At 42.4% G+C, this 22,930-nt stretch overlaps 1 protein-coding gene across 5 annotated transcripts; it reads right to left on the reverse strand.

Moving 5' to 3' along the window:
* Nucleotides 1–2,116: 2,116 nt before the first annotated feature.
* On the reverse strand, nucleotides 2,117–21,807 carry LOC117270943 (NLR family CARD domain-containing protein 3-like). Of its 5 annotated transcripts, XM_078173626.1 has the most exons (15): nucleotides 21,669–21,807; nucleotides 15,530–15,632; nucleotides 15,350–15,445; nucleotides 15,104–15,241; nucleotides 13,340–13,528; nucleotides 12,845–12,955; nucleotides 12,616–12,744; nucleotides 11,873–11,986; nucleotides 11,227–11,305; nucleotides 10,870–11,098; nucleotides 8,951–10,751; nucleotides 8,524–8,694; nucleotides 6,957–7,130; nucleotides 6,809–6,855; nucleotides 2,117–6,020 (listed from the first exon to the last, which is right to left on the reverse strand). In XM_078173626.1, exons 2-15 carry the CDS (start codon nucleotides 15,616–15,618, stop codon nucleotides 5,482–5,484), a joined length of 3,906 nt encoding a protein of 1,301 aa, XP_078029752.1. In that variant the 5' UTR covers nucleotides 15,619–15,632; nucleotides 21,669–21,807; the 3' UTR covers nucleotides 2,117–5,481. The 5 variants fall into 5 exon arrangements, with proteins under 5 accessions (XP_078029752.1, XP_078029753.1, XP_078029756.1 ...); XM_078173627.1 differs by lacking the exon at nucleotides 13,340–13,528; XM_078173628.1 differs by lacking the exon at nucleotides 6,809–6,855 and having other exon boundaries at nucleotides 5,880–6,020.
* Nucleotides 21,808–22,930: the final 1,123 nt, after the last annotated feature.

Consider the following 22,930-nt stretch of genomic DNA (forward strand, 5'->3'; position numbering starts at 1 on the left):
TGTGTTAGCCAGTGAGTATATGTGTTAGCCAATAAGCTAACCATATGTTAGCCAGTGAGCATATGTGTTAGCCAGTGAGTATATGTGTTAGCCAATAAGCTAACCATATGTTAGCCAGTGAGCTTATGTGTTAGCCAATAAGCTAACCATATGTTAGCCAGTGAGCTTATGTGTTAGCCAGTGAGCTTATGTGTTAGATAACCATGTTAGCCAGTGAGCTTATGTGTTAGCCAGTGAGCATATGTGTTAGCCAGTGAGCTTATGTGTTAGCCAGTGAGCTTATGTGTGAGTGAACATATGTGTTAGCCAGTGAGCTTATGTGTTAGCCAATGAGATAACCATGTTAGCCATTGAGCTTATGTGTTAGCCAATGAGCTTATGTGTTAGCCAATGAGATAACCATGTTAGCCAGTGAACATATGTGTTAGTCACTGACCTTATGTGTTAGCCAATGAGATAACCATGTTAGCCAGTGAGCTTATGTGTTAGCCAGTGAGCATATGTGTTAGCCAATGAGATAACCATGTTAGCCAGTGAGCTTATGTGTTAGCCAGTTAGCATATGTGTTAGCCAGTGAGCATATGTGTTAGCCAATGAGATAACCATGTTAGCCAGTGAGCTTATGTGTTAGCCAGTGAGCATATGTGTTAGCCAGTGAGCATATGTGTTAGCCGGTGACCTTATGTGGGGTCCATGTCATTGGTCCGACATCCCATTAGTCCGATGGTCCGCAGTGCTGAATGGCTCCCGGTGGGCGTATTTCTGCCTTGATGGTGCGCCGCGACTGGCTCTGGGTCAGCTGGGAAAGGCTCTTTTCCTGACCCTAACCAAGTGGTTTTTGTGCCTAAACCTAACCAGACCTTAACCACAGGGCATCATGATGATTTCGGAACAACAGGACTTCGGAACAATGGGTTTAATATGGTCGGACCAATGGGCAGTTCCCCCTTATGTGTTAGCCAGTGAGATAACCATGTTAGCCAGTGAGATAACCATGTTAGCCAGTGAGCTTATGTGTTAGCCAATAAGCTAACCATATGTTGGCCAGTGAGCTTATGTGTTAGCCAGTAAGCTAACCATATGTTAGCCAGTGAGCTTATGTGTTAGCCAGTAAGCTAACCATATGTTAGCCAGTGAGCATATGTGTTAGCCAATGAGCATATGTGTTAGCCAGTGAGCTTATGTGTTAGCCAGTAAGCTACCATATGTTAGCAAGAAAGCTAACCATATGTTAGCCAGTGAGCTTATGTGTTAGCCAGTAAGCTAACCATATGTTAGCCAGTGAGTTTATGTGTTAACCAGTAAGCTAACCATATGTTAGCCAGTGAGCATATGTGTTAGCCAATGAGATAACCATGTTAGCCAGTGAGCTTATGTGTTAGCCAATGAGCTATGTGTTAGCCAATGAGATAACCATGTTAGCCAGTGAGCTAACCATGTTAGCCAGTGAGCTTATGTGTTAGCCAATGAGCTATGTGTTAGCCAATGAGATAACCATGTTAGCCAATGAGCTTATGTGTTAGCCAATGAGACAACCATGTTAGCCAATGAGATAACCATGTTAGCCAATGAGATAACCATGTTAGCCAGTGAGCTTATGTGTTAGCCAGTGAGCTTATGTGTTAGCCAATAAGCTAACCATATGTTAGCCGGTGAGCTTATGTGTTAGCCAGTAAGCTCACCTTATGTTTCAACTAAAGATTACTAGCTTCAAAAATCACATTATGTAACTACTTATATGAATGAAGCTCAAAATCTTCTGCGGAAATGTACAGTTAACTTGTAGGCTAATAGCAAACATTCAAGTAGCTAGCGTTAGCTTGCACGTAGGCTAACTTTGTTTGGGACTGGGACAATGGTTAGCTAGCATACAGCATATTCATTGGGGATTTTAAATGCTGCAGCAATTTCTGTCGACTTTTTTGTCCTTTTTGAAGCAAACAGTGTGACAGGACAGTGACTCTACAAGATCCACAGTTCTTGTAAAATTTTTCTGTGGCTAAAAACTCTGACTAGTGACACGCTGACTTCAGATGTGAGTCGGTATCAGACTTAAATCTTTTAAATATATTGTCAAAGTATTGCAGTGTATGATAGACATTAATCACTGATGATGCAGCACAGATTATTTTAATTACGTGAAAATAAATCACACTTTACTGAACACCAACAATGAAATGTTATGGTGAAGCAAACAGTATCATTGATACATGAATATGTACTTTACACAGTGATAACTTATGAAACGGATTATTATAACAGACTCTGAGTCTTTACTACAGCTGATTGTTGAGGCGAGTACTTGCTTTAACGAGTCAAGGATAATTTTGCCCGGACATGTCCACTTTTCACGTCCCGTCCGGGGCGTCTGGGGGGTTTTTATAAACTGATGATAATGTCCGGTTTTCTGTGTGTGTGTGTGTTAGAGTGTGGCACGGGCCGCATATTTCCGTCCGAGCCCGACATTATTTAATGACCAAAGCACTGACTTTGTGTCACACAGTTGTTACGGTTACAGGCTTTTTAACAGGCTGGGCGTGCTCAGCGGAGAGGGAGACCTCTGTGTTTGAGACGGGAGCGGGAGGCGGGAGGTCCGACGCTTCCAGCGAGAGGAGAGGGAGAAATAAAACAAAATAAGATAAAATAGGAAAAACCTGTCTCCCTCTTTTACTTTATTTTCAGCGTTTAATCAAGGCGGAGGCGGGCGGCTGGAGGTCCAAGGCTTCCAGAGAGGGGAGAGGTAGAAACAAACAGCCAATGTGTGTGTCTGTGTGTGTTATGTTCAGGTGTTGTCACGTAAATAACAGTGCCCAAGCAACAAACAGGACAGACAATAGGATTTTATTTATTTTTACACTACATTTTCACTGAAAGTTGACCGAATCCGACCCGAGCCCGAATACAATTTATAGCTACATTTTTGACCAAACCCGGCCAAACCCGACGGGTCGGCCGGGACCCGTCGGGCTCGGATCGCCACACTCTAGTGTGTGTATGTGTCCCCTATCTATAGGGGCCTATCTGAATTTCTGTCTTTGAGAGATATTATTTTGTAATATAACTGAATTTTCTATCCATACATATAAATTTTAAATATATTAAAATTATAAGGCATCTTTGAGTAAACTGCGAGTATCATTTAAGTAGGCTATGTCGTGGCCGGCCGAGTGTCCTCTTTTTTGGAAATCAAAATATGGTCACCCTAGTCAAGGACATTTGAGTGTAGTCATAGAGTATTATAAACACATTATATCTCACTATGAATGGCCTTATAAAGCATTATAGATATGATCTTCATAGAGAGTGTTACCAACATGCATGTCCTTGCGTTGGACACTAGAGGCAGCATCCGTATATTTATGGATTTACAGACACCGGTCACATACAGAGGTGAGGACGAGGCATTAATGAATTATCAGGGCCGCAGTGTGGGGGACACAAACAATAGTTCACATTAAGTTTTGGTTTTAAAAGACACTGGCTGGTGAACTAAATGTGACAGAGTTGGAGGGAGATGGTGTGATTTTTACATCAGACCAGTTTACTCATTGTTAAACTGAACGGTGAGATGTTGCCTACATTAGTTTGGCTGTATTGAGATAGTTTAATTTCATAACAGTTACAAACAATACCGAGGCTCAGGGCGGACACTGTTGTTACCTGTCTGTCCGGCAGGTCAGGAAGACGTGACGCTGCTCTACAGGATGCTCTGTTACTGTGACGACACAGTCAAAGAAGGAGGGTTAAAACTCAAATGCATTGAGAGTTGATGCCATGTGCCAAACTTAAAAACTAAAATGCAAAAGTAGAAAAAGAATTGGAAGAAAAACGTTGAACAGAAATGCACTGATGGTCAGAGGCCAAACGTGCAGGTGCTTGAACACCACCTGAGGTCGATCTGTGCACGTGTCCATGTGGAACAGTGGAGAGATGAACCAAGATGGGTTTGGCGAGTATGATTTTGTTTCTGTCCATTTTGAATGAAAATTCTAATGAGGTCTGGTAGTTCAGCTCGTCTTTGTTTGTTAAAGAGGGAAACTTGTCCTGAGACTGTTGACGGTTGTACTTCCTCCGTCTGATAAGGACAACAGCTGTAGGAATATTTCCTTTATTCACATTTTGTGAGTTTATTTTGTTTATTTTATCTATTAGGCGACATTTGAAGGTCTCACTACCAGCTAGTCACTCTTTGTGGTGTTATGATACGCAGTGTGTGGTGACAATTTCTAACTTCGCCTGTAACGGCCGTAGTGAGAAGGTCCATGTAGGACAGGTGGACGGGTAAAACAAACACCGGACTTTCACCCCGGAGCCTGCTGTTCACTTCCTGTGTGAAACCAAAAGTTAATGGAGTTATTTTAGTAACAGTTTGATGTTCTACGTGGCGTTATTTTAAGCCAAACCATGATGGGTTTTTTTTCTAAACCTAACCACGTGTTGTGTTGCACAGGGAAATAAAAGTACATGTGAGGTGTTTTACCCATGTTGTAATTTTATTTTGAAAAAGACTATCTACCAAGCAGAAACTGAACATTTCCTGTGAAAACAGAAGTTTATATTGAAAAGACAGGACGCATATAACAAGCGTCAGCTGAGACGCCTCCAAGAACGTCAAATACGGACAGCCTGTTCTCATTCTGGCGAAATATCACCGCTTTGTCAGCGGACTTTCACAATTGCACATTACACATTTCATCTTCATATCCTCCTGCGCCTGTTAATGTTCTGGGACGACATGTCAATGACACCTTGCAATGAAAGCACATGGTAAGGTTTGGAAAAAAACATCATGGTTTCTGCTCTACATTCATACAGGAAGTGAACAGCAAGCTCCTGGAAGAACACATCGCTACATCAACATGACATGAAAGTGGGTGGCCCCAGCTGAAGTCAAACATGAAGAGGGGCTCAGAGGAGATTTCCGCAGATTATCACGTGACATTGTGATCTTCGCGATCTGCCAATTCCAGTCGCTTGGGTGCGCGCCGCTATAGTTCTAAGTGGACATTGACGCCTGGCACAGGATGGAGCAAGTCCGTGCAGTGGCCGAATCATGCATGTGACGGATCCAGTGGACATCCGACGTGAGATTTCTTAAACGGGCGTGAGAGAGTGACATTGATGGTGAAAGAGTGACAGTCACGCCAGATGTGTGAAGAGTTGGCAACCCTGCAGATGATCGTTAAATAAGGATTTTATCTGGACGGGGACTTGAGCTGGTGACCTTCTGGTTCCAAACCCAGCTCCCTATTGACTGAGCTACTGCTGCCCCAAAATGTGTCTTACTACAAACATAGAGTCACCACAGTGAGTTCAGCTCTCAGGAAATAATTTCACTTCCTCCAATATACAAAATTTGATTGTGCTGATGTTAAAACGTTTTTTAATGCACATCCGTGTGTGATATTATACAAGATGAGCAATTTCAGTCGGTCCTCTCCGTCACTGGTGTGTTTCTTTCTTTCTGCAGGAGAATCCATCCTATGGCTCACACAGAAACACTGAGGAGCTGGATTTAATACTAACCCCGAACCCAAAGCCAGGGTACAGAGGCTCAGTGAAGGTGGTGGTGAAGGTGTGGAGGTGGATCAGTGAGTCAGAGGAGACTCTGTAGAAGGACAGGATGCCAGCAGGACAGTCCACATACACTGCTACTGTGCGAGAGGAGGGGCGGTGGGAGATGGCTGTGACTTTGTTATCGTGACAAACACAGTAACGTTTATTGGAGCAGTACAGACTCCAGGACTGATTGTTCCATCCCAGCCTGCAGACACCATCCTGTCCTCTTCTACTGATTCCTCGGTAAGTCACTGCAATAACGATCTTTCCTCTCCACTCCACCTCCCAGTAACATCGACCAGTCAGACCATCTGTACACAGCAGCTGCCAGCAGTAGTCAAACCTGTCTGAGTGATCAGGATATGGTTGACACTTCAGTGACCATGTCACCCTCCTGTTGTTGTCGGACAGTTTGAGGTGTCTGTTTAATGTGTTTGTGTCCAGGGTGAGTTCACAGAAATCTGAGGAGACAAAAAGACACGGATGAAGTTTATCATATGACACAGCAAGGGTCTGTTTTGGAAAGCAGGTTGAACAAACTTGGACTCTATAGCAGGATTTATACTTCTGCTTCAAATCGAGGCCGGAACAGTAACAGGCTGAAGTTGACACGGCGTCCCAGAACGTCAACAACCAACACACCCAGGGTACCTTGGATGTCATATGTGGACATGGAAAGTCCATGACCAAACGTGGACATGTGACGAGGTCACAGTGAGGATGGATTGCAATGATTTACGCAGCTTCAGCCAATCCCTGTCAATTCTGCACGACTTTGTATTTTTTGTCCAATAACCCAAGATTTTAAAATTTAAATTTTTTTTAAAAATTTCATAGGGTAAAGTGTCATTTTAGTGTTGAGCTCCATGCAGCGTATTTATTCACTCAGGCTCTCTGATCAACATTAGACTGCTGCTGCAGGACCGGAGCTCTGCCACAGTTTTAACAGGTGTAACGGTAGAGTCGAGCCATTTCTGTGTCAGTGGGAGATTGTTGGGACGGTTTTAACAACTTGGTATCATCTATTAGCTGCTGCTACTGTGCTAGCTTTTGCTAACCAGGCAAAGAGAGCAGGCGGAGGATGTTTTAGAAAAGCTGTGGTGAGATCAGACATCTCAGGCTGCAAAAATTCCCCCAAAAGCCTACGACATCCTGGAGGGACTGATACTCTGCAAGACTGTTGTGAGGAAACATTTTTAAGCATGTTGGGCATCAAATGAATCACTGAATCAACTGAACCCCCACTTACATTTGCTCAGACCACGTTCCAGCCTCTTCCTACTGCAGTAATCCACCCTGGAGGCAGAAACACAGTCACACTGATTTTCCAGCTAACATGAATCTTTACTGCTGTGGACCAGACCAACAAGGGTTGAGCTTTTGATATCTGTCCCTACCTGACAGTGTCCAGTCTCCAGTCTGGACCATTTAGTCCCGCAGAAAGAAGCTTCATTCCTGAGTCTCCTGGATGATTGTAGCTTAGGTCCAGCTCTCTCAGATGGGAGGGGTTGGAGCTCAGAGCTGAGGCCAGATCAACACAGCCTTCCTCTGAGATCAGACAGCCTGACAGCCTGCAAAGACAAACACACAACCCTTTAGTTATTCAAGGAAGTTTGTCTTTTACAATTATACATTGACCACCCTAACATATGACCCATATTCTGGAAGCTGCCAAGTACAACCACAGTCTGACCACTGAGCCGCGCCACTGGGGTTAAGAGCCTTGCTCAGGTATGCCATAATGAAGGAGGGGCACAGAAGATAAGAAGTAAAAGAAAGGACAAGAGCACAAAGTAGAACAATAAATATGTTAATAATAATAAAATGATGCACCAGCTAATAAAACTGACAAAAATGTATAAAGACATTGTAAAGGTAAAGGTAAAGTCCTGCGCCTCTGAAGGCTCCTTTTCACATTAGAAACTCCCTGAGGGCTCAGTTGACAAGTCCACAGTAATCTGCATCTTGTGTCAAATGGAATTAAAATATCGCTGACGTACTTTTGTTTGAGTTTTAGCTCCCACCTATGAGCTGAGCACACAGGAGCAGCTAAACAGGCTGCCTGCTGTCAGAGGGCAACCACATCGTCAAAGACAGCAAAGCTCCATTTTGCAGTTGACAATAGAAAGTTCTCTTGGAAGGAACTGTGGGACATGGAAGCATCTCAAACTAGCCTCATAATACAAGCCACCTACGATGTCCTGCCATTTCAGAGGAACCTCAGCCAATGGTGCGGTGAACACCCTGCTTGCCCCCTCTGCCCATCTCCAGCAATCCTGAAACACATTTTGGTTGGCTGCAAGACAAGCCTGACAGAGGGTCGTTTTAACTGGCAGCACAATCAGGTTTTAAAGTGTCGAGCAGCAGCCCTGGAGACCAGACAGACATCCATCAATGCCCTATATCCTCCATCAGTCCATCTGGTGCTTACAAGAAGGTGTGTCCATGAAGGTGTGAAGCAATCCGAGGCTTGTACAGTAAAATCAAACACCAGCCGGAGGAGCAAGAGATTTGAGGTTACTGGCAGATCTGAATCAGCATCTATGCCTCCCATCTAAGATCCCTTCTACTAACCTCAGACCAGTCCTCGTGCTTTCGTCCTCCTCACTGCGCCTCGTCTAAATCAGCTCACTGTGCCCTGGGAGGATACTTTGGAGGTGGCCTACAAGCCCAAGAGCCTTAAGTACGTCAAGCTGGCAGCTGACGCTGAGCAATGCAGGTGAAAAGTGAAAGTTGGCCTAGTTGAAGTTGCCTAATCAAAACACTCTGGTAAGAAGTACTTCACCTTGTTTAGATTGACTTAAAAACTGTTTTGAAATGCAAAATAATGGAATTCTAATCATTTGATTAAAATACAATTAATCACAATTTTAAAAATTGTTTCACAGCTCTACTTTGCTTACATTTGTCCACATGTTAAAAAAAGTACACAAGTGGTCATCAAACAAACAGATGAATCCTCACCTGAGAGTTTCCAGTTCACAGTGTGGACTCTGCAGTCCAATGGAAAGAAGCTTCATCCCTGAATCCTGCAAGTCATTGTTACTCATGTCCAGCTCTCTCAGAGAGGATGGAGAGCTGAGAACTGAGGACAGAGCTTCACAGCTTCTCTCTGAGAGGTTACAGTCATCCAGCCTGTGGAATAGGTAACCAAGAGTAAAGTTCAATTTTATTAGTTTCTGGGTTTTTGTTTTGATGCTCTAAAAGGTATCTGATATACATAGATGGCACCATGCAAAGCACTGGCCGGACATTCGGGGGAAATTTGTGGTTCAGTGTCTTGCTCAGCTGTACTATGACATGTGGACTGGAAAAATGAGGAATTGAATCACCAACCGTGCAATCAACAGACAACTGTGTCTACCTGCTGAACCACTACTCATCCACTCACAGAGCTTTGTTGGAGGCTTTGACCACTGGCAGCAGCCTCAGAAGAGCCTCCTCAGAAGCAGAGTATTTCTTCAGGTCAAACACGTCCAGATCTTCTTCTGATGACAGTAAGATGAAGACCAGAGCTGACCACTGAGCAGGAGACAGTTTATCTGTGGAGAGACTTCCTGAACTCAGGTACTGTTGGATCTCCTCCACTAGAGAACGATCATTCAGTTCATTCAGACAGTGGAACAGATTGATGCTTCTCTCTGCAGACAGATCCTGGTTGATCTTCTTCTTGATGTACTGGACTGTTGTCTGATTGGTCTCTGAGCAGCTCCCTGTCTGAGTCAGCAGACCTTGTAAGGAGATCTTATTGGTCTGCAGTGACAGACCCAGGAGGAAGCGCAGAAACAAGTCCAGGTGTCCATTTGGACTCTGTAAGGCCTTGTCCACAGCACTCTGGTGGAGATGTGTTAGTGTAGGTTTGTCTCTGAAGACTTTAGACAGCCGGGAGGTGCCTGTTGGTTCTTCTGCCATCAGGTTGACTCCAGAGTTGATGAAGGTCAGATGGACATGAAGAGCAGCCAGAAACTCCTGAACACTCAGATGGACGAAGCAGAACACCTTGTCCTGATACAGTCCTCTCTCCTCTTTAAAGATCTGTGTGAACACTCCTGAGTACACTGAGGCTGCTCTGATATCGATGCCACACTCTGTCAGGTCTGATTCATAGAAGATCAGGTTGCCTTTCTGCAGCTGATCAAAAGCCAGTTTTCCCAGAGACTCAATCATCTTCCTGCTCTCTGGACTCCAGTGATGATCTGTCTCAGCTCCTCCATCATACTTGATGTTCTTCACTTTGGTCTGAACCACCAGGAAGTGGATGTACATCTCAGTCACGGTCTTGGGCAGCTCTCCTTCCTCTCTGGTCTTCATCACATCCTCCAGAACTGTAGCAGTGATCCAGCAGAAGACTGGGATGTGGCACATGATGTGGAGGCTTCGTGATGTCTTGATGTGGGAGATGATTCTGCTGGCCTGCTCCTCATCTCTGAATCTCTTCCTGAAGTACTCCTCCTTCTGTGGGTCAGTGAACCCTCTGACCTCTGTCACCATGTCAACACAGTCAGGAGGGATGTTATTGGCTGCTGCAGGTCGTGTGGTTATCCAGAGGCGAGCAGAGGGAAGCAGTTTCCCCCTGATGAGGTTTGTCAGCAGCACATCCACTGAGGTGGACTCTGTAACATCAGTCAGGATCTCATTGTTGTGAAAGTCCAGAGGAAGTCGACACTCATCCAGACCGTCAAAGATGAACACAACCTGGAACTCTTCAAACCTGCAGATTCCTGCTTCTTTGGTTTCAGTAAAGAAGTGATGAACAAGTTCCACCAAGCTGTACTTTTTCTCTTTCAGCACATTCAGCTCTCTGAAAGTGAATGGAAATGTGAACTGTATGTCCTGGTTGGCTTTGTCTTCAGCCCAGTCCAGAGTGAACTTCTGTGTTAAGACTGTTTTCCCAATGCCAGCCACTCCCTTTGTCATCACTGTTCTGATTGGTTCATCTCTTCCAGGTGAGGCTTTAAAGATGTCTTCTTGTCTGATGGTTGTTTCTGGTCTGTGTGGTTTCCTGGATGCTGTTTCAATCTGTCTGACCTCATGTTCATCATTGACCTCTGCAGTCCCTCCCTCTGTGATGTAGAGCTCTGTGTAGATCTGATTCAGAAGGGTTGGGTTTCCTGCTTTAGCGATCCCCTCAAACACACACTGGAACTTCTTCTGCAGGTTAGACTTGAATTTACGTCGACACAGCTGAATTCCTGAAAAGAGAAAAGAGTAATCAATAATGGATGGATAGATCAGGTGCATTATATTTATGACAGAATTCTTGCATCCACTTGTTCTTCTATCATGTTTAGTTTGATAAAGTGCTCTCACTGTTCTGCAGACAGTCAGCCAGCTCCTCCTGCTTCATCCTCCTCAGGAAATTAAGTGTGATGTTCAGAAATGCCTCTCTGCTGCTCCTCCTCTGCTTCACATCCTCACCGTCCAACCACTTTTCATCCTCACGCTGACTCTCTAAGCATTCTGGGTAATCTGGATTCATAATCCTGTGAAACCTCTTCAGTTCGTTCTTCACAAAACTGACAATGTTCTTCTCAAGCAGCTGAAACAGAACAATATGTTGGTCAGATGACAAAACATCAGATCACCTGTCACAGACTGAAAGGGTGCAACATGGAGACTGTTAGGACCAATCTGTGGTTGAAGTCATATGTTTGTACATTTACACACCATGAATATGGAGTCCAGATCTGTTGCATGTTGCTGGGCAGGCTGACCACTGGGAACATTTGAATTTTCCTGATGACCTCTGTGAAGTTTTAAAATAATTACGAACACAGGCACACATATACCTTGTCACAGATGTTATCTCATAGCATGATAAATGCTGGTAAAAACACAAATTTAGCTCTTTGGTAAATGTTTCTATAATTTCTGGATGAGATGTGAGGAAAAGGAAACTGAAGTGGGATTTCAGTGAGGACCACTTTAGCTAAAGAAAACTTTATTTCAGTTTGCAGTGTTATATTTGGTGGTATGGCTCTGTTTTTGGGCCTATGCAGAAAGCCTAAGGCAGACAACACACCTCTTTGCCCTTCCATGTGCCTTCATGGAAAGCCTAAGACAGGGAGAGCAGCAGCAAAGACCACCTAGGTACACAGCAGAGGAGCAGAAGTGACAAACAGAAATTACATTGATAAGTCAGACACAACATGAAAAGGAGGAGCTGGGGTGGAGGTGGGTTGCAAAGTGTCTTGCAGAGGAAGCAGCAACAGTAGACGGGACTGTTTAAATAGGGCGTTCTGAATGAGATAGAAAGGAATCATGTCATCATCATTCCTTAAGAGGGTTAAAAAAAAAAGTTTGAAATTCTTACCTCTGCTTGGCAGAGTTTTCCTGATCTTTGAAACAAACATATAGAGGCATAGAGCGGTCACTCTTTATGGACACACAGGTTGGGACAGGACAGTCTCGTCCTCGCTGCTGGATCCTGTGAGAGACAGTAGATTGACAAATGAAGTGCGGTCATACTCGTTAACGCTGACCACTTTTTGTCTTGGCAGCAAATGTTTTTTGTCTCTTCTAAAGTCTGTAGTTTGAGGACAAACTCATCCGAACAATAACCCCAGAACTAAGCAGCATCCTTAGCTTGGCAAACTTACTTGTAGAGCACCAACTCTTTTACAGGGAAGACAATCCAGGAGTAGAACAAGACCGTCAAGTGCCTGGGCTTTGGGGTCTCTTACCATCGTCAAAATTGCTGGTTGTGGCTGGCAAACACCACGCAGCCAGTCAGAACTGGGTACTGACAGACCGTTGTATACTTTCTGTATGTTGTAGGACTTCCTGCTTTCGAGTGATAAAGTTCTTCTGAAGCCTTTTTTCTCACTTGTCTGCGGCTGCAGGGCGCCAACTTTTAGAAAATCTTTGTACATTTCTACTACACAGGCTGTCACAGAGTTTTACGAAATGTTTGTTAAATATTTGCCTCTAAGAAGCCTGCGGTCATCTGCTGCTGGTTTATTCGAGGTCCCCAGAACCTCCAATAATGGTTGTTACTGTTCTTTTGGAAGAATCTTTTAAATGGCAATGTTTCATAGTAACAATAAGACGACTCACCGTGTTTCAGAAGAATTTTGTCCTTTAAAAAAAAGTGGGAGGTCTATGGACGCTTCACTCTTCATGGATACACAGCTGGATCCAGGTTCTGGTCCAAGTCCAGGAGAGACTGGTCTCTCATGTCGGATTCTGACAGAATTATAAACATTGATAAATGCAAAGTTATGGTGCAATTCTGCTGAAAGATCGACTGACCTTTGAAAGTTTTAACTGTGAGAAAAATAATTACTTCTGATCAGACTGGTGTCCATTTTTGAAGGTAGTAGGTAGACCCATAGACCAGTCACTGCTGATGGACACACAGCTGGGTGCAGGGTAGACTTGTCTCTGCTGTTGGAGCCTCAAAGAAATACAAACACTGATTAATGTGTGGTTTACATCATTTATGCTATTTTTGTTAATGCAAAACTTAAAAACTCAATATCTCAAAACCTCTCAGAACGCAGATAGACCCTGGTAATTCTAATGTGATAGTTATACACTATGGCTGCACCCTGAAAGTCAGGGATCAGAATCATCAGTTGGAGACACTTCAGTTGACTCAGATTCCTTCAAGTCAAGCAGTGTGGGTTTTTTTTGTGTGTGTCAGTCAGTGTACTACTGGCAATGTTTTGGTTCCCAGATTCAGCTGCAGAGTGAGCACTCCTCCCTTTTGTGCTGCTCTCCGATACAGGAAGCTGCAGACACAGACCCAGGGAGAGTCTGATGGTTTTTTCACACCTACCCTGTTTGGTTTGGTTTAGTTGAATTCAGGTGTGTTTGCCCCCTCAGTGTGGTTCGTTTGTGGAGGTGTGAACACGCCAAACCAACCAGACTGAGACCTTTTTGCAGAGGTGGTCTCAGTCCGGTTCCAAAGGAACTCTGGTGCGGTTGGTTTGTGGTGAGAAGATGTTCCGACCTGGATGTGAAGCAACTGCAGTCACATGACACATTGTTTGGGTTAAACATGAGCATGTTACAGTCCTGGAGGATTATTAATGTGCACCTCCTCCTGTACTGCCTTAATATGCACATTCAGCACATCCAATGCATCAAAACATTGTTTTCTAGTTGGAGCCGCGCCTCGTTTTCAAACTGTATGCTTTGACTAAAATGAACAATGACAGCAATATAGTCCACGATGAGCAGCGCTAAAATCAACCTGCGTAGTTGTCCCTCCATTGTGACATTAGAAAGTGTCACATTTATCTTGCAAGTGTACTCTTCTTCAAAGTTTGCTTTACTTCCTGGATTTTTCCCACATGGAAATTCTGACCAATCAAGAGCAGCTTTCTCACACAAGGCATTTGATCTGGTCCTCTTGTAAATGCTGCCGTGAGAACACCAACCAACTCTAGGCAATTATACAACTTTGGAACAACATGAGTCCCTGATTCAGACCAAAGGAGACCACTCTAGGGCTGACAGCAGCCTGAGAGAGATGGAGGCAGCTGCAGACACAGACCCAAGGAGAGTCTGAGTCAGACGGAGGAAGCTACCAGGAGAAAGAGAGGCGTTGCCCGATCAGACAGAGATAATGTTATCTTCTGCCTTCTCTTAGAGGCTTACAGCAACTTAATAGGACAGTCTCTTTCTTTTGTTTGATATCTAGTGTTGGCAAAACATGTTGCACATTTCAGATCCGTCCTCAGCATAGTTAGCATGTATTAGTTCAGAGGGCTAACTTGGTTTGTTTACTATAATGCATGAAAATTGAGGTCCCATTGAACGTCCTGCTGAACCCTGTTAAAACCCTTTAGGAAAACAAAGGAAGGAATTGTTCGAATATTAAACAGCCAAATCTGATTCGACTGACAGGATTCTGGGTCAGGTGCAGCCCTAGTGATCAGAGACATGTAGGTGCACAGATCCATGAAGCAAGACTAAAGCAGAAATGACCCAGAGAATCAGATAAAAACAGAAAAACAGGTTCAACACAAATCAAAGATAGTAACAGTGGGTCTTAGGGGTCGCACACATGCTGCGTCTTTAACCATCGGGAAAACACAAGGTCGGGAGCTGGGCACTACTCTTGTGCCTTTTCTGTACCAGCTCTCAAGAGCGCAGCCGCAGGTTGTGTCCGAGGTTGCTAAGCAACCTTAACAAGCATCATATCACAGCCTGTTTCCTTGAAACCCTGAGGTCAGAGCTGATCTACTTCCTGTTTGTCTGTGGGACAGATGTGACGCTCGGACAGCTCTGCACTAACATGATCAACTTCTCCTCCATATTTGTGACACACTGATATTTACTGAAGAAGGAAAGATATCTGTCAGCTGTGATTGGTTGGTCCTCGTCACATGACGTGGTGCGCCCTGCTGTGTTACAAAAGTTGAACTCAATTTATGTCAGGGTGGAGCCGTCGCACCCTGAAAAAAAGTCACTTGGGAATGTGTGCGCGCTGTGATGGTGTTTGAGTCTTCATTGAAAGTAATAGATTTGAGGGCACAAAAAGGCTGCACGTGTAAAAACTGTTGATTATTGAATGTGTTAATATTCAGTCGTATACCTTTGACTATCAGAATGCTCTCCATCTTTAAAGTTAATAGGTTGACCCATAGACTTGTCACTCTTGAAGGACACACAGCTGGGTCCAGGTTCAGGTCCAGGTCCAGGTCCAGGACAGTCTGGTCTCTCATGTTGGATCCTGATAGAATCACAAACAAATTCACAGGTAAAATGAAAATCTGCTGAAAATGATGTCTACTTTTGAATATTTTAAAACTGATAACAACAAACTGGGATAATTTATTACTTTTGATCAGAGGGGTGTCCACCTTTGAAGCTCATAGGTTCATCCTTAGACAGGTCACTGTTAAAGGACACACAGCTGGACACAGGAGAGTCTGACCTGTTGAACACACACAGAGCTGTGAGTGTGAACAGTGATGGTGGAGTGATTTGAGTCATGGACAGTTAGAGATCCTGGTCTCACCTCTGAGCTTTGGTCTGGCTGTCATGTTCCCCACACAGAGTGGTTTTAGAGGGAGGGACTCCCTCCTCTCTGTCCTCAGCCTGATTCATAGCAGAGTCCACACCTTCACACAGACACAACAACATGCAGTCACTCAGTACAACAAGCTTCACAGCACAGCACACACCACTTCAGAGCACTGTGCAGTGACTTGATCCGTCTGAGGAGGAAGTTTCTAAGTTTTGTGTCTGCATCATCAAAGTTCCAGTTTCATTTCAGTGTAACTGGAAAATATGTGGATTTATGCAGAACTGAAATGAAGAAGCTTTTATTACACAATAAAAAACACTTTGACATTTATGATTGCTGTGATCAACAGTTTTTAGGCATCTATGATGAATCTACCATTTCACTTGAAAGAGGCCCAAAACTCTTAAAATATATCAGCGTACACACCTCCCCTCTGACAAACACCAACCCTATCATCATAATAAACATAATAAAAAATATGAATATTGGCAGTGGTAGGAGTTTTAGTAGTAGAACACCTTCACCATCCGCCGGCTTGAGTCGAGCTCAGACCGGTCAGTTGACACTGCTGACACTCTCTGCAATGTTCTAACCGGTTTTGTCTTATTTGACTAAAATAATAAATTATGTGTTGAAGCGTTGTCGTTACGTCCCTCAGCAAACTTTTTCTAATTCATCAAAGCTCGTGCATCAGGTGAGTGAGCATGTTTGAGTTTACAGAATCAGTAGATGAATGAATGTAACTTTGGAACGTTGCATCACTTGATCGTGAACACTACAGTGGATTCACTCAGCAGAGGATAAAAACTGTTTTTATCTGTAACTTCACACAAACATGGAAGATTTTCGGCAAAGATTCAAAGCTGTGATCCGTCTACAATCTGACATGTTGTACTTTTTTACTGGTGTGACACGTCCGCTGCCGCTGGCTGTGTATCGGATCATTTAAAGACAAGACGCTCCAGGTAAAAACGTTTGTTTCATGCGCTGGTCAGTCTTTGGATTTTGGGCAGATTTTCGTCCGGAACATGTCGACTTTCAGACCAGCGGAAAGAAAAAACACTCCAAATAAAATTTTAGGTTTATTTTAGTTCAGATTTCTGTTCTGGAAAATTTTACAAGAAAGCACATTTAATTAAACAATCCCTAAATTGCACATTTAAACATAAAGTTTCAGAAAATTTGCAACGCGATGAAATAATTGTCTTATTGCTCAGCAGGGGCGATTCTAGGATCAGAGGTTTAGGGGTGCTGAGCACCCAGAGAGCTGCCCGGCCAGGCAAGATAAATTTCACTGTTTTGTACATTTTAACTCAATTTCATTCCCACATTTGTGAAAGAAAAGCACAACACTTTTTGGGAAAGTCTGTGACTAAACCATCAAATCTGATAAAGGTTATTTAAATGCTGAGCCACAGCAAAAGAGGAATGGATTGGAATCATAAAAGAAACATATCGTAACCCTAATTTCTGGGGAGGACAACTCATTTTGATACAGCAGCTCCTCAACATACACATAAACAGTATTATGTTTCTGGAGTAAAGCAGCCCCCTATAGTGAGTACCAAAAATACCAAAAATGGACCTTGGACTTATTTTTTGGACTTCTGTTTGAAATGCAATGCACAACATGTAACATTAACACATTAACAGTAACTGACTTTTTCAATGTTTGTGTCTGCCTTTTTCCTTCTTGTCTGTATTATATAATACAAATACATAAATAAAAATACACTTCAAAAAAGAAAAGTGCTTGAAATCTACAAAATAATAATAATAGTAAATACACACAATAGGAGTTATAATGTTAATGGGCATCCAGTCAGTTAGCTAGTCAGTAGCACCTTGGCTTTAATATTAACACATGCACATGACACAACAGCTAGCTTCTCTCATTCCAGATCAAACAGAGGACAGTGGTACTGACCACCTGTAACGTTTCCTAGCTAGAAAAAACGTCAGCTAACTCCTACCTAACAACATAAACAGTGACCTACGATTCAGCAAAAATGAGGACTGGTAATGATAATAATGTGTTGGTATGATAATAATGTGTTGGTAATGATAATAATGTGTTGGTATGATAATAATGTGTTGGTATGATAATAATGTGTTGGTATGATAATAATGTGTTGGTAATGATAATAATGTGTTGGTATGATAATAATGTGTTGGTATGATAATAATGTGTTGGTAATGATAATAATGTGTTGGTATGATAATAATGTGTTGGTATGATAATAATGTGTTGGTATGATAATAATGTGTTGGTAATGATAATAATGTGTTGGTAATGATAATAATGTGTTGGTATGATAATAATGTGTTGGTAATGATAATAATGTGTTGGTAAGATAATAATGTGTTGGTATGATAATAATGTGTTGGTATGATAATAATGTGTCGGTATGATAATAATGTGTTGGTAATGATAATAATGTGTTGGTAATGATAATAATGTGTTGGTATGATAATAATGTGTTGGTATGATAATAATGTGTTGGTAATGATAATAATGTGTTGGTAATGATAATAATGTGTTGGTATGATAATAATGTGTTGGTAATGATAATAATGTGTTGGTAATGATAATGTGTTGGTAATGATAATAATGTGTTGGTAAGATAATAATGTGTTGGTATGATAATAATGTGTTGGTAATGATAATGTGTTGGTAATGATAATAATGTGTTGGTAAGATAATAATGTGTTGGTATGATAATAATGTGTTGGTAATGATAATAATGTGTTGGTAATGATAATAATGTGTTGGTAAGATAATAATGTGTTGGTAATGATAATAATGTGTTGGTAATGATAATAATGTGTTGGTAATGATAATAATGTGTCGGTATGATAATAATGTGTTGGTAATGATAATAATGTGTTGGTAAGATAATAATGTGTTGGTAAGATAATAATGTGTTGGTATGATAATAATGTGTTGGTATGATAAGAATGTGTTGGTATGATAATAATGTGTTGGTAATGATAATAATGTGTTGGTATGATAATAATGTGTTGGTAATGATAATAATGTGTTGGTAATGATAATAATGTGTTGGTAATGATAATAATGTGTTGGTATGATAATAATGTGTTGGTAATGATAATAATGTGTTGGTATGATAATAATGTGTTGGTAATGATAATAATGTGTTGGTAATGATAATAATGTGTTGGTAGTGAGTGGTAGAAGTTAAGAAATGTGCCACATATCCTGGTTTCAGCCAGGTACTTACACCACTACTGCATATCACCTACTCTGGAAGGCAGCGCATTGCTCTGTGCAGATAGAGCGCTCAGAGCCTGAGTCGGGGAAAGGTGGGAGGGATGGGGTGGATCAAACCATTTTTGAGGCAAGAGGGGGGTGCTGCTGTATTTTTGTTGTTAAAATATTACGTTGCAACCAAGTACTGTATGGTTTTGACACTTTTCTAGCTTGTTAAAAAAGGACATACAGTAAAAAAAAAATATCTAAAAAATAAAAGTGTGCTGTATTCAGTCAGCATTAAAGTCACAGTGAGCGGCGTGGTGAGAAGAAATGTCAGAACTCAGATTTACTGTTGACAGATGTTACTGTTTGTTCTCTCTATTGAAGCTTCAGTTTTAACGGCCGTGTGTCCCACAGTTTGTTGTTCACATGTTTTCATGACGTTTTCAGGATTAAATCAAATTTCTGATTCAAGTTTTCTTCTAAAATCTACTCGGTCGTTCTTTCAGCCTGCTGGAGCTCATTTTAGGTTTGAATGAGTTGTGTGATGTTATTTTGGTTCAAAAACAGCTGTTATCACAAATTATTGTCGCCGATCACGTTATGAGCAAAAAAATATTCCACAGATTTTTGTTGTGGATCGACACTGAAATTAATTAACAATTAATTAAAAACCCACAGATTGTGTTTGGTCCTGATCATCAGCTGGGACGTTTCATGGTGAAATTTGTCAGTTACAGTTTTGACTCTATTCACCTGTTGTGTCTTAGTTTGGGTCTAATGTGAGCATTTATACTTGTGTGTCTGTGTCACTCTGCAGTTTCACCTCCAAAACATGCTAACGTTATTAGCACAAGCCGATGGCATTTTACATTGTATAAATTAGCCTGTGCTCATATATTAGCCAGGATAAATCACACACCAGACCTAAAATGTTATTTTCGTGGAGGCTTTGTTGTCTTCACAGTTTATTGTTTCTTATCTGTGAAATGTCATGATCCTGTTTGGTTTTTGTTCATATTCTGTTACCTTGTAGAGTTTTTTGTTTAATCTGCTTCCTGTTTTATTTTGTAGGTTCTCTCCCCATGTGTCATGTCTGGGTTTACTTCCTGTCTTTGTGCTTTATTGGTGCGTTCGTTTTGTACTTGGAGGTCGGAAATTCCCAGTTCCTGGTCAAAAGTTTAAACTCGAACGCACCCTGAGGTGGGATTTCCAACTCGGAAACTCGGAACAACCGCATCAACCCCGACTTATCGATTCAAGATGGCTGCCGGTCACATACATCATGAGTCAATACTCTGCTAAAGTACTGTTTATAGCAACTTTATCTTATTTGTTTCACATCAGGTCAGCCTCATCTGCGGCGTTCATCAGTTGGAGTGCATGATGGTTTTGAAGCTGTCTATTGGGCAACAAAGGCTTTCTTGCGGGCGTCCATGTTTTTTTCCGACTTGTCCACCGTCGTCAACTAGAATGCAAAAACTGTTGTCAACTCGGAGGTGACGTCATTCTGACTTCCGACCTCTGAATACAAAACATACGTACCATTTTCCCGCCTGTTTTCTGCCACACCTGCCTCATGAATCCTTCCCTGTTCCCTGAGTCTTCCCTTCACACCTGTTTTGTATCAGTCTTGTCTTCCTCCTCCAGCTGTGTCTCGTCCTGGTGATTAGTCTTCTGTGTGTCTATACCTGTGTTTCCCTTTGTCCGTCCGTCTGCGTACCTTGTGTGTTCATCATGGGTTCATCCTGCATCCATCCCTGGTCATCGTGTCTTTTCCTGGTTGGTTTTTAGTTTGGATTTTGAGTTGCCTGCCTTCATTGGAAGTCCTTGACCAGCTACATTAAAGCTCGTCATCTGTTGAAAACTTCAACCTGTCTGTTTGATCTGCATTTGGCTCCTCTGAACTGGATCGTAACAAAAGCAAATAAACACTTATTTCCACTGAGGGAAATGGTTTCAGCACACAGCATTGATTCAGTGCAGAAGTATAAATCCTGCTCGTTTTTTTCTCTGAGGAGATGGTTCATATTTCATTATTTCTAAAAATCTGATAAGCAATTTTTTAATAAGTATTTTCTGATGTATGTGTGTGTCTCAGTTTATTTGTCGACCAGTGAAATCAGTCCGACAGTCTCTGTGGAGGAATGTGTTTGATCAGCACACTGCGTCGTCTTCTGATGTCACATGATCACACCTGGACATTTACAGTGAAGTGTTCAGGCCTTTTTTCATCCCTTTGTTCTTTTCTGACCGTTCATTATTTAACTCAAATATTATTTATGGTGTTATGTTTCATTTAGTGGTGCAAAGTTTGTCCTGATGACCCTTAATGTCGGCTAATGAATAATCAACATAAGTAATGTCTCAGAGCAGCTGTAAGGCGGAGTGATACACGCAGAGTTAAAAGTCTCAGTGCTGTTATCCCGTATATCAGCACACTGAACGACTCCTGTCCAATCAGATCGCTCCGTCAGAACTAACTGTTGTGTATTTGCATATTTACACATAAAATCTCAGAATCACAGCTGGTGAGGTCTGATGGAGAGAGCTGTCAGGGAGAAGAACTTTGCATTTACAGCCTTTGATAACAATAATAATAATAATAATAATAAAAATAAATGTATTTATGAAGCATTTTTGAAAACAAAGTTACAAAGTGCTTCACATGTCTGATCCCGGATTTTAAACAATGTGGAATTCACACAAATAAAATGAGGCAATTTTAAGAAAATACAAAGAACGAAAAATAGAATAAAAGTTAAAAAATAAAACAAGTTATTTTCTTTAAACAATAATAAATCAGTCGGTGAGGTGAGACAGTCTGCGCTCAGTGAAGATGTTTTCTGTCAGAAAATAAAATTGAAGATTTAAACATTTTCAGTTTTACAGGAGACAAAGATTTGTCAGACTCACAGTTTGAGATGATTTCAGATTTCTGTCCCGCTGTAAAGTGTCAACGTCCTGCTGAGAGTTAACAGCAGACTGAAGACATAAAGGTGTGTCTCTGAAGACGGACGGACTAATGGATTTTTTTTTTGTTAGGGTTTAAAAAGGTCAAACGACGCAGTGATGACGAAAATACCAAAACCAACCAATCAGCAACCAGACCAAAAGAGGAAACAGAAAGTTATCATTTCCCTTGTTCTGCAGGCAATCAGGAGACCAAACATACTGTCCTCTGTCCTCACACTGTCCCCACACACACACTGTCCCCACACACTGTCCCCACACACACTGTCCCCACACACACTGTCCCCACACACACACTGTCCCCACACACACACACTGTCCCCACACACACACTGTCCCCACACACACACTGTCCCCACACACACACTGTCCCCACACACACACACTGTCCCCACACACACTGTCCCCACACACACACTGTCCCCACACACACTGTCCCCACACACACACTGTCCCCACACACACTGTCCCCACACACACACTGTCCCCACACACACACTGTCCCCACACACACTGTCCCCACACACACACTGTCCCCACACAGAGCCCATGGTTGTGGCGTCCAGGTTGCTGCTCCAGAAGGCTGGAGAAGTGTCCTCCTCGCTGTTGCATCCACCTTTCCTTAAAAGTCCACAACCTGGGTGTCATTCCTGACTCCGCCCTCTCTTTCTACTGTCACATCAAAACTGTCTCTAAATTCATCCATTCATCTTCTGCCTGACGCAAAAACCCAACCAGCCTAAACTGTTCCCACAGTACTGTCCTCACACACTGTGCTCACACACACACACACACACACTCTTCTGTTACACACTGTCCTCACACACACACACACACACACACACACACACACACACACACACACTCTTCTGTTACACAATGTCCTCAGACACACACACTCTTCTGTTACACACTGTCCTCACACACACACACACACACACACACACTCTTCTGTTACACACTGTTCTCACACACACACACACACACTTCTCTGTTACACACTGTCCTCACACACACATCCAGAGTTGCTCCAGTAGAATTCAGCGTCTCATGTTACCTGGACTTTGTATTTCACTCAGTGTGATGATGGTGTGTTTGTGATCAGATACTTAGATGTGACAGTTTTCACTTTCTGCTCTTACTTGTTGATATTTGACGGCTGACCTGCAGCTCGTTAGAGGGTCAATCAGCACCATCCAGTGGAC

Source organism: Epinephelus lanceolatus, chromosome 13 (assembly GCF_041903045.1).
Source record: "Epinephelus lanceolatus isolate andai-2023 chromosome 13, ASM4190304v1, whole genome shotgun sequence".
NCBI classification, from domain to species: domain Eukaryota; kingdom Metazoa; phylum Chordata; class Actinopteri; order Perciformes; family Serranidae; genus Epinephelus; species Epinephelus lanceolatus.

Bases quoted from the DNA above. Each gene is read 5' to 3' on its own strand.
- LOC117270943 (XM_078173626.1), bottom strand. From the start codon at position 15,618: ATGAATCAGGCTGAGGACAGAGAGGAGGGAGTCCCTCCCTCTAAAACC. The intron at 13,529-15,103 runs GTATACGACTGA...ATGTGACTGCAG, and splicing joins GAGCATTCTGATAGTCAAAG to TTGCTTCACATCCAGGTCGG. The intron at 6,021-6,808 runs GTAAGTGGGGGT...TTGTCTCCTCAG, and splicing joins GGAACGTGGTCTGAGCAAAT to ATTTCTGTGAACTCACCCTG.